Source organism: Muscardinus avellanarius (genome assembly GCF_963383645.1).
Source record: "Muscardinus avellanarius genome assembly, chromosome: 3".
In the NCBI taxonomy this organism is placed as follows: Eukaryota; Metazoa; Chordata; class Mammalia; order Rodentia; family Gliridae; genus Muscardinus; species Muscardinus avellanarius.
Window position 1 is genome coordinate 36,786,828 of NC_137788.1, and position 16,319 is coordinate 36,803,146.

At 43.2% G+C, this 16,319-nt stretch overlaps 1 protein-coding gene across 14 annotated transcripts in view; it reads left to right on the plus strand.

The window, feature by feature from the left end:
• Window positions 1–405: 405 nt before the first annotated feature.
• The window catches only part of ST3GAL3 (ST3 beta-galactoside alpha-2,3-sialyltransferase 3), a gene marked incomplete at both ends in the record, with an annotated part of 197,677 nt that continues 181,763 nt past the window's right edge, over window positions 406–16,319 (plus strand). For 13 of the 14 annotated variants that reach the window (XM_080693225.1, XM_080693231.1, XM_080693233.1 and 10 more), the window contains one exon: window positions 406–520. In XM_080693225.1, the coding sequence (XP_080549351.1) occupies window positions 406–520 (115 nt within the window). Of the gene's footprint in view, window positions 557–16,319 lie in introns of all 14 variants that reach the window. The other variant, XM_080693238.1, reaches the window with a different exon arrangement.

Genomic DNA, 16,319 nt, shown 5'->3' on the forward strand with positions numbered 1-16,319 from the left:
GGATTACAGGCATGCACCACCACACTTGGCTCAGATTGTATTTTAAAACAGAGAATATCACAGCTAAGCAGGGTAATGCACAACTGTAGTCCCAGTACTTGGAGAGGCTGAGACAGAAGGATTACAGGTTTAAGACCAATCTCAGAAACTTAGCAAGACCTTGTTTCAAAATAAAAAAAAGAGGGGCACGGGGCATAGTTCGGAGGTAGAATGCTCCTACATTCAATCCCCAGTACCAAAGAGACAGAATTATCAGTAAGATGACTGCTTTCTTTTAAGACCTATATTTTTGTTTGTTTCTTTGTAAAGAGACAGAATTATCAGTAAGATGACTGCTTTCTTTTAAGACCTATATTTTTGTTTGTTTCTTTGTTTAGGTCATGTAGGAAGTCAAATCATGTGAAGATGGGACTTTTGGTATTCGTGCGCAATCTGCTGCTAGCCCTCTGCCTCTTTCTGGTCCTGGGATTTTTGTATTATTCTGCATGGAAGCTCCACTTACTGCAATGGGAAGACTCCAGTAAGTATGTCACCCCAGCCCCCCCAGGGAAAGCAGGTCACGGGCAGTCATGGCTTGCCATGCGGCTGCAGTGCTCTCAGATTCTTCAGAGATGCGCAGCAAGAGTAGACTGGACGTATCTGGGACTTAGGCTTAGACATTTCCTACCACTTTAGCTGCTGTAGGCTGAGAACTCTTTTTTTTTTTTTTTTTTTAACTGCATGCCATGGCAAATGTCAGTTCCGTTTATGAACCCAAAAAATAAAAAAATATAACATATTATATTTTTCAGTTATATTTTTCAGTTAAAACCCAAGCTATGCCCATGCTTGGGTTCTTGAAGGCTTTGTTCTTGAAGGCTTTGTTCATTTTAATTACTGTGGTGTGTTACTACTCTCATTTCCACTTATGTCCTTAGGGTTTGGTATTGAGTTGATGTTCTCCTGCCTTCAAAACATTCATCTTTACTTTTCCCTGACTTTTCAATTTAATATTGCCTTTGTTTTATTTTCCATAAAGAAACTTTGCCTCCTTCTCCTTGGGCCTTTGGTGTTGACTTGTCTCCCCTCGGAGCATCGGTCTCTTCCTCACCCAGGAGCTCCTCTCGTCCTCCACTCGGGCACTTGTCTGGTGGTGGTACATTGTGCTTTCCACCTAGCCTGACCCTGTCTGACTTGCTTTCTGTTCACACAGCATCCCGTAATCACAGGCCTGCAGTTGAAGGGCTGATATTGATGGGCACCTACTTTGCATGTCCTGTTCTTGGCTGTAGACTGAAGTATCACACAGTGAACACACGTGGTTTTCTTTTGGGATGTTTTGTCTCATCTTAGCTTGGTTCAGGAAATATGGTTTGTCTTGTTCTGGTTCCCAGTGACTTGTCTTTTCTAAAGTAGTTCTATGTTTACAGACATCTACTGGGTACCAGTGTAAACGCACTTGAGAGTGGAGTTGGTTTCTGGGTGTGAGGTTGAAATGAGTTGGAAGCAGCAGCTGGCAGCTGGCATGCTGCTGCACGAGGCTCGAGCGTGGGAACTCACATGGCAGCTACTGAGGCAGTTTCAAGCCACATTTAAAAACAGTGTTATGTCTTTAATTGATTGTTTTATATAGAATGTTTAAATGCTCTTAAATGCTTAGCCTATAATCATCACTAATTACTTAAGAGTTTATTCAAATTTTTCTGCACTGACTTATTTTTTAAATCAAGAAGACTAAGCCAGGTATGGTGGTGAATGCTTGTAATCCCAGCATTTGGGAGGCTGAGACAGGAGGATCACAGTTTGTGGATTGCCTCAGCTACTTAGAGAGGCCCTCTGCAACTTAGTGGGACCGTGTTTCAAAAAAAAAGAATAAAAAATAGGGCTGGGGGTGTAGCTCAGAGGTAGAATGCCCCTGGGTTCCATTCCCAGTACCACAAAGAAAAAAAAAAAAAAAAAACCTCAAGGAGACTATCTAGGACAAGGAGGTTTTATATTAGCACAGCACAGACATCGGTGGTCAGGGCACTCTCTGTTTGCAGAATGGTGGATCCAGCTGTACTTACAATATTGATGGAAAGTATATGCGAGGAATAGAGTTTTCCTTTTCTTTAGAAGACAAAATAAGGATCAGATAATATTTTCCTAGAGAAGTAAGGAAGGGAATTAACATAGAAGATCCACTGAGTGTGCGGCATTAGGCTAGACAATTTACCAATTTTATTTCATCTCATTTAATTCCTGCTCCAATTCTGTAAAGATGTCATTATCATTCCCATTTTCCAGTTGAGCAAACTGCAACCTTTAGTTGAAGTAATTTAATAAAGTTATGCAGCTAATTATTGGAACTGGAATTGAACTCTGATTTTCTATCTTTAAAACCAATTTCAAAGTCTCCCAAGTACTGGGATTGTAAGTATGTGCCACCACACTCAGTAGAGGCTTTTGGAGCAAAACCTTGACTTGATTCTCTGTGAACCGCTACTTTCTTGACCTTTTATTGGGCCTCAGTGGAGTCTCAACACTTAATCAGAGGCCACCAGGTTTCTGTGCAAGCCGAGCCATCCACCTAGACCTTGCTGTTTTCAGACTCCCCACCCCATTAAGCGGTGCTGGACCAATACATTGAAGTGGTGTATACATGATCTGTCCTCAAAGCCTCGAAGGCACAGTGAAGTTAGACAAAGGAGCCTGGTTGCAGAAGGTCCCCACTCCAGCGGCACTCCTTACTTACCTCTAATCTGCACCCGCAGTTTCATGGGGAATTTCTGAAAAGCAGTTGATAGAGGAAGAAAAGACGGGCGTGTTTTGCAGGTGGTTCTGCATGGCCTGCAGCATCTCTGAGAGGGGCTGCAGTAGGACAGCCCTCTCTGGGTGCCTGCATTCCTGAATGCAGCACTTACGCCAAAATGAAAGTCTGCAGACTTCCAGGTGCCTTGCCGTTGTCATGACACCCAAACAGCTCCTGAGCTAGGCATTCACTCCACGGTGAAAAGAGTGCGGCAGCGGCCTGGGCTTAGAGAGTCCACTGGTCTTCTGTGTGCCTTACCATCTTGAAACAGGTCGTTTGAACAATAAAACGGCCTTTTATTCATAAGTAAATAATTTTATTCATAAGTAAATATGTTTACTGACTAAAAATACACGGATATTAAAACAACCACAAAGCCAGGCATGGTGGCGCACACTTGTAATCCCAGCATTTGGGAGCCTGAGACAGGAGATCGCGGTTCGTGGACAGCTTCAGCTACTTAGAGAGGGCCTCCTCAACTCAGTGAGACCCTGTTTCAAAATAAAGAATAAAAAATCGGGCTGAGGGTGTAGCTCGGAGGTAGAATGCCTCTGGGTTCAGTTCTCAGCACCACAAAAACAAGAACAATAACAAAACAATTCAAGCTGGGAACAGTGGTGCATGTCTATAATCCCAGTTCAGGAGACTGAGGTAGGAGAATTGCAAATTCAAAGCCAGTCTGGGTAACTTAGCAAGATTCTGTCTCAAAATGAAATTTTTTTTGTACTGAGGATTGAACTCAGAGGCATTCTACCTCTAAGCTATACCCAAGCCCAATTTTTTATTTTTATTTAGAAACAGTATCTTGCTAGGTTGCTGAGAGTCTCACTACTTGCTGAGGCTGTCCTCAAACCTGTGATCCTCCTGTCTCAGCCTCCCAAGTACTGGGATTACAAGTGTGTGCCACAGCGCCTGGTTTAAAAAAAAAAAAAAAAAAAAAAAAAATATATATATATATATATATATATATAGTGTGTGTGTGTGTGTGTGTGTGTGTGTGTGTGTGTGTGTGTGTATCTGGGGATGAAACCCAGGGACATTTAACCTCTGAGCTACACCCTCTGCCCTATTTTTTATTCTTTTTTTTTTTTTTTTTTGGCGGGTCTGGGGATAGAACCCAGGGGCATTTGACCTCCAAGCCACATTCTCTGCCCTATTTTTATTATTTATTTTTAAAATTTTTTTAATTTTTATTTATTTATTTTTTGGTGGTACCAGGGATGGAACCCAGGGGCCTTCTATCTCCAGGCTATACTCCCAGACCTATTTTTTACTTTATTTGGAAACAGGTTCTCTTAAGCCAGCTGAGGCTGGCTTTGAACCTATGTGATCCTCCTGTCTCAGCCTCCCAAGCATGGGGATTACAAGCGTGCACCACCATGCCCAGCTTTTATTGTTTTTTTTTCTTTTCTTTTTTTTTGGTAGTACTGGGGGTGGAAGCCAGAGGCTTTCTACCTCTGCACTATACTCCCAGACCTATTTTATACTTTATTTGGAAACATGGTCTCACCAAGTTGCTGAGAGCCTCACTAAGTAGCTGAGGCTGGCTTCGAATCTGTGCGATCCTCCTGTCTCAGCCTCCCAAGCGCAGGGATTACAAGCGTGTGCTACCACGCCTGACTTATTCTTTATTTTGAAACATGGTCTCACTAAGTTGCAGAGGGCCTCACTAAGTAGCTGAGGCTGTGTACGAACCGTGATCCTCCAGTTTTATTCTTCCAAATGCTGGGATTACAAGCATGCACCACCACGCCCGGCTTATTCTTTATTCTTTCTTTATTTATTTTTTTGATGGTACTGGGGTTCCTGGAAGCCCTTCTACCTCCGGGCTACACTCCCAGACCTATTTTATCTTTGGAAACAGGGTCTCTCTCTCTCTCTCTCTTTTTTTTTTTTTTTTTTTGGTACTGGAGTTCCCAGAAACCCTTCTACCTCTGGGTTACACTCTCAGACCATTTTTATATTTTTTAAATTTGGAAACAGGGTCTCTTCAGCCAGCACTGCTGGCTTCGAACCTGCACGATCCTCCTGTCTCCATCTCCCAAGCGCGGGGATTACAATCTTGCGCCACCATGCCCGGCTTATTCTTTATTTTTGAAACAAGGTCTCACTAAGTTGTGGAGGGCCTCACTAAGTAGCTGAGGCCAGCTGTGACCACAATCCTCTGGTCTCAGCTTCCCAAATGCTGGGATTACAAGTGTGCACCACCACACCTGGCTAAAATAAAAACTTAAAAGCCATAAGGAGGTAGCTCAGCCATCAATCACTCTTGGGTTCTATACCTAGTACTAAAACCAAAAACAATTCAAGCCAGATGTGGTTGGTACACACCTGTAGTTCCACCTACTTGGGAAACTGAGGCTGGAAAATTGTTTGAACTTTGGTTTTTAAGACCAGCCTGGGTAACATAGTGAGATCTGACTTAAAACCAACCCAAAACAAAACCAAAACCCTTAAAATTTCCATGTTCTTCACTATCATCATCATTATTATTATTGGTACCTGGGATAGAACCCAGGCCATTCTGTGCCCGAGCTATACCCCCAGCCCTTTTTATTTTGAAATAGGATCTCACTGAGTTACTGAGCTTGGTCTCAAACCTGCAGTTTTTCTGTCTCAGCCTCTCAAGTATTGGGATTACAGGTGTGCACCATTGTGCCCAGCTTCATGTTCATTATTTTATTGAAAAGTATAATAAAATCTGGGTGTGGTGGCACACGCTTGTAATTGCAGTACTTGGGAGGCTGAGATAGGAGGATCGCAGGTTTACAGCCAGCCTCAGCAAGTAGTGAGACTCTCATCAACCCACCGCAATCCTATTTCAAAATAAAAGAATAAGCCGGGCATGGTGGCATAGGCTTGTAATACCAGCATTTGAGAGGCTGAGACCAGAGGATCATGGTTCATGGACAGCCTCAGGTACTTAATGAGGCCCTCCGCAACTTAGTAGGACCTTGTTTCAAAAATAAAGAATAAAAAATAAGGCAGGGCTGTAGCTCGGAGGTTGAATGCCCCTGAGTTCCATCCTCAGACCTGCAAAAATGAATGAATGAATGAGTGAATGAATGAAAAAAGGGCTGGGATGTAGCTCAAAGATAGAATGTCCATGGGTTCCATCCCCAGTACCAAAGAGAAAAGTATAATGAATACAGAAGAGAGAATTTAATTTTGTATTCTACTGAGTAAAAAGAGAAAGCAAAGGGGCTCAGAGAAGTAGTACAGAGAATCAGGAGGAGGGTGGACAAAGAAAAAGGGGAAATAAGAGTAAGGGAAAAGCCGGGTGTGGTGGCAGCTGCTTGTAATACTAGTACTTAGGAGCCTGAGATAGGAGAATCGCAGGTTCACAGCTAGCCTCAGCTACCTAGTGAGTTTCTTTGTGACTTAGTGAGACCCTGTTTCAAAATACAGAATAAAAAATAGGGTTGGAGGTGTGGCTTGGAGATAGAATGCCCCCTGGGTTCCATCTCCAGTACCAAAAAAAAAAAAAAAAAAAAAAGGGAAAAGAGGAAGAATGTCCTTTAAAAGAAGACGCGGTCTGGAGGTGACTAGATGCTAGTCACAGTGCTCAGGACTGCTGCTCTACTGCTGTTGACTGCTGGCTCTTGCATTGGCAGTGACTCACCAGTCTTTACAGTGCGGACAGTAGGCAGACTCAAGCCTCCTAGATACTCAACTCTGAATAGGTTACTGAGACCCTCTTACTAAAGCATCTATTTCTTTCTTTTTTTTTTTTTTTTTTTTTTGCGGGATGGAACCCAGTGGCATTCGACCTCTAAGCTACAACCCCTGCCCTATTTTTAATTCTTTATTTTGAAACCAGGTCTCACTGAGTTGCAAAGGGCCTCACTAAGTAGCTGAGGCTGTCTGCGAACCGCGATCCTCCAGTCTCAGCCTCCCAAATGCTGGGATTAAAAGCGTGCGCCACCACGCCCGGCTAAAGCATCTATTTCTGTGCTGTAGTATCAGAGACTAGAGCAGAGGACCAACTCCAGACAGCTTACCACGTCCGAGCAGGCCCTTGACTCTGTAAACAGTCCAGCCTAAGGGATCCTCCCGACCCAGTGGCTGCCGCTCTGTGCTCTGTGGGGGGTTAAGCTGTGGTTTAATAACTCTGATGATGATGAAATGAAAACAATAAGTTGTTGAGTGTTACTGTGTGTCTGTGCTATAGCAGTAACTATATCTATAATCTCATTTATTCTCATAGTTTTTATTGGTTATTATTGTTTCCATTTTACAGATGTAGAGTCTGAGACTTCGGAGAGGCTTCATATCCAAAAGTCTGTATGCCTTTCTTCTGAGGATCTTAGAGGAAAATATCAAGTTTGAAAAATAATTGTCTTTAGCCTTACTTTCCCTTAAATTTTGTAATATTAATAAAATTAAGATTAATTATTGTATTCCTTCACAATGAAGGAGAGGCTACAGTTTTTAATTATTGAATTATTCACTCAATAAGCAGTATGTTCCTATGATAGTCCAGGTATTATCAGTATTCAACAAACATAGGCCTTCGCGCTCTCAACCTATAACAAGAGAAAGAATCAAAACAACTACTAAAATTTGTGAAATTCCAAAAGAGAAATCTGTGTGAAGTGCTGTCCAAGCATAGAATCCCTTCTAGATAGAGAATATATGGTTTCGTGAATTCCAAGACATACTGCACAGGGATACAAACTTTGTTTTGAGCAGACTGAGGTATACGTAACAGAGGCTGGGTCAGATTGCCAGGGTCGGATCAAATGCAGAACCTGAAAGGCTTCAAGTATGAGATTAGTCTAGTTATCAACCTGTCTTTAAAAGTACCTCAGATCCAGGCGTGGTGGTGCACGCTTGTAATCCCAGCATTCGGGAAGCTGAGATAGGAGGATCACAGTTTGCTGACAGCCTCAGTTTGTGGACAGCATCAGCTGTTTAGTGAAGCCTTTGCAACTTAGTGAGACTCTATTTCAAAAAAATAAAGAATAGAGCTGGGCATGAGGGCTCGTGCTTCTAATCCCAGCATTTGGGAAGCTGAGACAGGAGGATCTGGGTTTGTAGATAGCCATAGCACTTTTAAGGCCCTCCACAATTTAGTGAGACCAAATAGGGCTGGGGTAGGATGCCCCTAGGTTCCAGCCCCAGTACCACACACACACAAAATTAAATTAAAATAAAATTGCCCTGGGGGTGTATCTCAGAGGTAGAATGCCCTTGGGTTCCATCCCTAGTTCCTCCTCCCCCCAAAACAACTGAGGATGAAACCAGGCATTTTGAAATCAAGTGATGTGTTGCCAACAGGACTGTGTTAGAACAAATGCTAAACGATCCCCCTCAGGCCAAAGGAAAGTGATGCCAGCTGGAAACTAGACGAACAGGAATGAAGATCATGGGCGCTGTGAATAGTGGCAAATCTAAGATTCTTTGTCCTTTTTATCATAACTTGCCTAAAGGAGAACTAATTATTAGGAGAAAAAGAAAAAAACTTGTAAAGTGAGGTTTTGGACTTATGTAAAGGATTGCATTTTATTTTATTTTGTGGTACTGGGGATTGAATCCAGGATTGAATTCTATGTCTAAGCTCTACCCCCAGCCTGATTTCTATTTGGAAACAGGGTCTTGATAAATTGCTGATGATTTCCCTAAGTTGCTGAGGCTGGCCTCAAACTTGAGATCCTCCTGTCTCGACCTCTTATTGGGATTACAGATGCAATTACATTGTGTCCGACCAAAAAGGTTTTAATAAAAGAGCAATGAAGGACATAAGAGAAAATAGCTTATCAGTATTAGGAAGAGAAGTAGAGATATTATGATAAATTGTATACAAAGTAAAAAGGTAGTAAGGGAATATTATAACCAACTTTGTGCTTAAAAATTGACAGTTTGGATGAAATGGATAAATTCCTTGGAAAACAGCTTAGTGAATACTGACTCAGGAGGAAGTAGGAAATCTGAATCTCCCTATAAAATATTAAAGACGAATTCATAATCAGAAAGCTTCAGGCTCAGATGGTTTTATTGATGAATTCTGTACACATTCAAAGAAAATTTAATAGCAGTCTTACACAAACTGTGAAAATACAGAAGGGAATACGTCCCAACTCCTGTTGTGAGGCCAGCAGAATTGTGGCTATTAGATGCAAAAATCTCCAGCACAATGTTAGCAAATTACATCTGGAAAAATATAATAAAGAAAACACAACATGAACAAGAACTTCAGGATGGCACACCATTTAAAAATCAATAAATGCAAGCTGGGCATGGTGGCACACACTTGTAATCCCAGCATTGGGGAGGCTGAGACAGTAGGATTGCGGTTCAAGGACAACCTCAGCTACTACTTAGTAAGGCCCTTTGCAACTCAGTGAGCCCCTGTTTCAAAATAAAGAATACAAAATAGGGCTGGGGTGTAGCTTGGAGGCAGAATGCTCCTGGGTTCCATCCCCAGTACCGCAAAAAATAAAAAATAAAAATAAATAAATGGCCGGGCGTGGTGGCGCATGCTTGTAATCCCCGCACTTGGGAGGCGGAGACAGGAGGATCGCGCAGGTTCGAAGCCAGGCATGATGGCTTAAGAGACCCTGTTTCCAAAAACAAAAAAGTATAAAATAGGTCTGGGAGTGTAGCCCAGAGGTAGAAGGGCTTCCAGGAACCCCAGTACTACCAAAAAAAAAAAAAAAAAAAATCAATAAATGAAGCCAGGCATGGTGGCACACACTTGTAATTTCAGTACTTGGGAGGCTGAGACAGGAGGATCTGGGTTCTTGGCCAGCCTCAGCTACTTAGGCCCTCTCCAACTTAATGAGACCCTATTTCAAAATAAAGAATACAGAGCCGGACGTTGTGGCGCAGGCTTGTAATCCCAGCATTCTGGAGGCTGAGACCGGAGGATTGCGGTTTGCAGGCAGCCTCAGCTACTTAGTGAGGATCGCGGTTTGCAGGCAGCCTCAGCTACTTAGTGAGGTCCTCCACAACTTAGTGAGACCCTGTTTCAAAATAAAGAATAAAAAATAGGGCCGGGCGTGGTGGTGCACGCTTGTAATCCCCGCGCTTGGGAGGCAGAGACAGGAGGATCGCGCAGGTTCGAAGCCAGCCACGCGCGCTGGTTTAGGAGACCCTGTTCCCAAATAAAAATGTAAAAATAGGTCTGGGAGTGTAGCCCGGAGGTAGAAGGGCTTCCAGGAACCCCAGTACCACCAAAAAAAAAAAAAAAAACTAGGGCAGGGGGTGTAGCTTGGAGGTAGAATGCTCCTGGATTCCATCCCCAGTACCGCAAAAAAAAAAAAAAAAAAAAAAAAACCAGAATAGGGCTGGAGGTATAGCTTGGAGATAGAATACCCCTGGGTTCAATTCCCAGCACCACAAAATAAACAAGTAAATAAATAAATAGACGAATGAATGAATGAATGCCAGTTGTGATGGCGCACACTTTAATCCCAGTGTTTGGGAGGCTGAGACAGGAGGTTCGAAGGCCAGGCTCAGCAACTTAGTAAGGCTCTAAGCAACCTAGTTAGAGCCTCTTTCCAAAAAAGAAATAAAATAGGGCTGGGGGTGTAGTTTGGAGGTAGAATGCCTCTGTGTTCAATTCCCAGTACCAAAAAAAAAAAAAAAAAAAAAGGAAAAGAAAAAAGAAATCACATTAATAGGATAAAGAAGAGTGTCTTAATATTTGCAGAAAAATACTTGACAAAATTCAGAACCTACTCATAACTTTTTATCAAACTAGAAAAGAAGCCAGGTGTGATGGCACATGCTTGTAATCCCAGCATTTGGGAGGCTGAGACAGGAGGATTGTAGTTCATTAACAGCCTCAGCTACTTAGTGAGGTCCTCTGCAACTCAGTGAGACCCTGTTCAAAAATAAAATAATAAAAAAATAGGCTGGGGTCCAACTTGAAGGTAGAATAACCCTGGGTTCCATCCACAGTACTGCAAACAAACAAACAAACAGACAAAAAAACAAACAAAAAACCCCAACCAACTAGAAAAGAAGGAGCTGGGTGTGGTGGCGTACACTTGTATCCCGGTACTTGAGAGGCTGAGACAGGAGGATTCAGCTACTTAGTCCTTCCACAACTTAGTGAGAATCTGTTTCAAAATAAAGAATAAATGGGGCTGGGGGTGTAGGTGAGAGGTAGAGCACCCTGGGTACAATCAGAAGTCTAATAAGACGAGCATTAAAGTGGCCTACTGGCGAAGCTCTGTGCATTCCATCTGGCAGCCTGGGTTTTGTTTCTGGTTAGGACTCAACACCTCTAAAAATTAAAAAAAGGATAAATTGCAGTCAGTCAAATAAAAAGAAAGGAAGGAAACCCTCTCAATCCAGTAAAGGCTATCTGAAAAATTTTATAGTGAGCGGCATATGTAATAGAGAAAGATTTATGTTTTCTTTCTGAGAGTGGGGGGAAAGGGAAAGATATCCACTCTCATCACTTTTATCATTTTACAAGGTCCTAACCATTGTAATAATATAAGAAAAAGAAGTAAAAGACATAAAGACTGATAAAGAAGAAGTAAAACTGTATTTACAAAAGACATTATTGCTGTGTACAGAAATCCTAAATAATATATCAACAAAAACAAGTCAAAACAGCTCTGGGTTTTTTGTTTGTTTGTTTGTTTTGCAGTACTGGGGATGGAACCCAGGGGCATTGTACCTCCGAGCTACACCCCCAGCCCTATTTTTAGTCTTTTTTATTTTTGAAACAGGGTCTCACTGAGTTCCAGAGGGCCTAAGTAGCTAAGGCTATTCCCGAACTCCAATCCTCCGGACTCCGCCTCCCGAATGTTGGGATTACAAGTGTGCGTCACCAAGCCTGGCACTGTTGTTTTCTTTGAGACAGGGTCTTGCTTTGTTGCTTAGGTTGGCCTTGAACTCTTGGATTCATGTGCTCCTCCTGCCTCAGCTTCCCAAGTGCTACCATGCCTGGATAAAACAACTCTTACCTAAGTTTTTATGTAAGGTCCAAAGTAAAGCAAACCATTTTTCCTTCTCTTAATATCACTTAACACAGCACTTCTGACATAGATGTGTGGGGTTTCCCCCCCATACACCAAGCATCTCTCCAGTGGGTAGCAGCTGGAAGCCTTTAACTCTATTCTGATATTACCTGGAATATCTGATCCCACAGCTCCAGGGCTGTCCTCCAAGGCCATGCCACTGCAGACACTAGTCACAGGTAGTAGTTGTTGCCCGAGTTTTAGCTTTTTGTTGTTGTTGTTGCTGTGACCTCAGCAGGACAATTTAGAGGAGAAAAGGTTTCTTGGCCTCCCTGTTTCCGAGGCTCGGTTCATAGCCAGCTGACTCCAGGGGAGAGACATCATGATGAAGTGTGGTCAAACAAAGCTGCTCAGGGCAGCCAGGAAACAGGGAAGGGGAAGAAGGGACCAGGGTCAGAGGGAGCCTCCAGAGCCACGCCCCAGCGGCACACCTCCCGTCGCTGTGCCCCACCTGCCTACAGCTACCACCCAGTAAATTCAAACTGTTAATCTGTCGACCAGGCATAGTGGCACATACTTGGTAATCCCAGTACTTGAGAGGCTGAGACAGAAGAGTTGCAAGTTCGAGACCAGCCTTAGCAATTTAGCAAGACCCTGTTTCAAAATAAAAAAAAATAAAATAGGGCTGGAGATCTAGCTCCAAAGTAGAATACCCCTGGGTTCAACCCCTAATTCCCCTCCACACACACATACACACATACGGAATTATGAAACTAGCGCGTTTCTCCACTGATGAGGCTAGCTCCGCCTCAGTCGTGTCACTTCTGAACATTGCTGTGTGGCCGGCGCGTGATCTTCTGTGGGGGACATTTCTCCACTTGTGGTCGGTCGGCCGAGTCAGGATTCTCACTATCCCCTCTTGGGATCTGGTTAATTTACTAGGATGGATCACAGAATTCAGGGCAGCAGTTGACCAGTTTGTTGTAAAGGACACGATGAAGAGCTGGGGAGGAGTACAAGGTCCCGTGCCTTTCCAGCGTACTACCCTCCAGGCACCACTTTGCGGATCAGGGGTTTTATGAAGGCTTCATTATGCACACATGACTGACTGAATCACTGGCCATTGTGATCCAAGTACCCGCCAAATGGAAACAACTTAGAAAGTGAATTGAGCATTGAGTAAATAACTACAGTTGGCCATTCATATCTGCAGGCTCGGCATTTACAGATGCAAACTGCAACAAATCAAAAACACGCAGAAAAAACTTGTATCTGTACTGAACCTGCAGACTTTTTTCCTTGTCAGTTTCCAAACAACGCAGTGTAACAACTACTGATGGAGCATTGGCATTGTATTGGGTATTAGAAGGGGCCTAAAGATGATTTGACATGTATGGGAATGTTTGTTTAGATTATATGCAAACACTATGCTATTACATAGAAGAGACTTGAGCATCTGTGGATGTTGGTCTTGGGAAGCAGGGCTTAGAACTGATCCCCACGGATACCGACGTGTGACTGAAATGGTATGTTCCCTGGATGGATACCCTACGGCCATTGAAATGGGTAAGGCAGATCTTTATGTACTGACAATGAAGAATATTATTAGGATGATCTTTTATATACACATACTCAAATGCACATCCATGTAGAAAAGTCAGTCCCAGTCCTCATTTCTTTTTTCTTTTTTTTTTTTTTTTGGGGGGGATGGAACCCAGGGGCATTCTACCTCCGAGCATTCTTTATTTTGAAACAGGATCTCACTGAGTTGCAGAGGGCCTCACTAAGTAGCCGAGGCTGTCTGCAAACCGTGATCCTCCAGTCTCAGCCTCCCGAATGCTGGGATTACAAGTGTGCACCACCATGCCCAGCTCCCAGTCCTCATTTTCAAGAAGTGCAAAATCAGTAGTAGAAAACATTGTTGGCAGAATATTCCAGGCATATTCTGTGCTAAGTCTTTGGGATAAAAAGCTGTATATGGTACTGTCCTGACCTCATGATTGTGTGTGTGTGTGTGTGTGTGTGTGTGTGTGTGTGTGTGTGTGTGTGTGTGTGTTTCTGGGGATATCAGGGCATTCTACCTCTGAGCTATTTTATTCTTTTTTTTTTTTTTTTGAAACAGGGTTTCACTAAATGGCTGACAGCCTCACTAAGTTGCTGAGGCTGGCCACAAACCTGCAATCCTCCTGTCTCAGCCTCCCAAGTACTAGGATTACAAGTGTGCACCACCGTGCCTGGCTGCAGCTATGCTCTTGAGACTCCCCTCTTGTCCTGAGCTTGGCTGGCTGTGGGAGGGAGGCACATCGCCCCCTTTTGTCCCTCTCCTGCTCTCTACCATGTTTGCCATCCGTGCTGCTCTTGGGTTCTACCTGTCAGGTTACCCTCGTCTCCTCTAGACTGCTGACCTTTATCAATGTCTTTTCCCTCTTTGGCTTTCTGAACCTTCCTCCTGCTTCAGATGCTCTTGTTTCTGATGGGCTTCCTCTAGCTGGACTCTGGTTGCCAGCCCCTTCTATCACAGAATTCACAGGTGCCCTGGGCTAGAGGAGCTGCTGCTGGCTGTGGGGCTGCTCAGGCCCAGCCTCCGCTCTCCCTGGAGCACACCTCCTCTGCTCAGACTCTGCTTCCGATTTGGTCCACTCTTAGGAATCTTATTGTCTTCTTCGTTCTCTCTCCAGTTCAGTCCTTCTTCTCCATTGGAGAAACCTGTACTTGTATATACCTGGTTGGATGGATTTCTTTCTGTGAAGAACTTGTCCTCTTAGTTTTTAAGACATTCCCCCCCCCTCCCCTTCAGTGCTGGGGATGGAACCCAGCGGCATTTTACCTCCAAGCAACAGCCCAGCTCTTAAGGCATTCTTAATGCCATACTATGAGTTGGGTGTGGTAGCAAGTACTGGTAAGCCTAGTAATTGGCATGCTGAGACAGGATCACAGGTTCAAGGCTAGCCTCATCAACTTAGTGAGACCCTCATCAACTTAGTGTGCTCTTGTTTCAAAATGAAAAATAAGACAGGGGAGGGGGGTCAGAAATAAAATCTAAAGTAGCACCAGAAAAGGAAAAAAAAAAAACAGTGCCATACTATGAAAAATTGTAATATTGCCAGGCGTGGTGGTACACACTTGTAATCCCAGCATTTGGGAGCCTGAGACAGGAGGATTACAGTTTGAGGACAGCCTCAGCTACTACTTAGTGAGGCCCTTTGCAACTCATTGAGACTCTGTTTCAAAATAATTAAAAATAGGGCTGGGCTGTAGCTTGGAGGTAGAATGCCCCAGGGTTCCATCCCTAGTACCACACACACACACACACACACACACACACACACACACACACACACACACACACAGAAAGATTGTAATATTGATACTATGTCAGGAAAAAAATAAGCAGTTTAAAAAATAGAGAGCTCAAGCTGGACATGGTGGCGCAAGCTTGGAATCTCAGCGCTTGGGAGGCTGACAGGAGGATTGTACAGGTTCGAAGCCAGCCTCAGCTACTTAGTGAGGATCTCAGTAACTTAGTGAGACCCTGTTTCCAAGTAAAATATAAAATAGGTCTGAGAGTATAGCCCGGAGGTAGAAAGCCACTGGGTTCCATCCCCAGTACAAAAAATAAAATAAATCGAAAGCTCAGAGACATACCCATGTAGATAGGAATTGAAAGGAAGAAAGGCCATACTGTCTCCCTAGATGAGGTTGAGTAAAACCAGATCCAACTACAAGCAAAAATGTAGACTTTAAATGGACTTAAAATTTAAGTAAGAATGGTAAAAAGGAAAAATGATAGAAGAAAATAAAAGATCATCTTTGTGATTTAGGGTTTAAGGGAAGGGCTAAACAAACCTTAAAGACAGAAATAACAGGCAAAATTAATATTTGTTTTAAACAAATTTAAGGATTTTGTGCTATTAAGGACATTATAGGCAAAATTAATATACAGATAGAAGATAATATACAGATAATATACAGAGAGAAGATTTAAACCTCACAAGGGTTGCTGGGCGTGGTGGCGCACGCTTGTAATCCCAGCATTTGGGAGGCTAAGACAGGAGGATCATGGTTCGCGGACAGTCTCAACTACTTAGGCCCTTTGCAACTCAGTGAGACCCTATTTCAAAATAAAAAGAATAAAAAATAGGGGTGGGTGTGTAGCTTGGAGATAGAATGCCATCCCTAGTACCAAAAAAATTTTTTTTTACAAAATTGTTGTCTATAATATACAGTGGACTGCAATCAAGAAGAAAAAGGCAGCAATCTCAATAGAAAATGGGCAAAAAATTGGGCACTTTACAAAACTAAGAAACCCATAGGGATATGAAGAGAGAACCAAACTTATGGGCTGTAAGAAATACCAAATTAAGCCGGGCGTGGTGGCGCGCGCTTGTAATCCCAACACTTGGGAGGCTGAGACAGTAGGATCAAGGTTTGCTGTCAGCCTCAGCTACTTAGGGAGGCCCTTTGCAACTCAGTGAGACCTTGTTTAATGCCCCTGGGTTCCATCCCCAGACTCACCAAAAAAAAAAAAAAAAAAAAATAGGGCTGGGGGTGTAGCTCAGAGATAAAATGCTCCTGACTTCCATCTCCAGTCACACACACACACACACACACACACACACACACACACACAA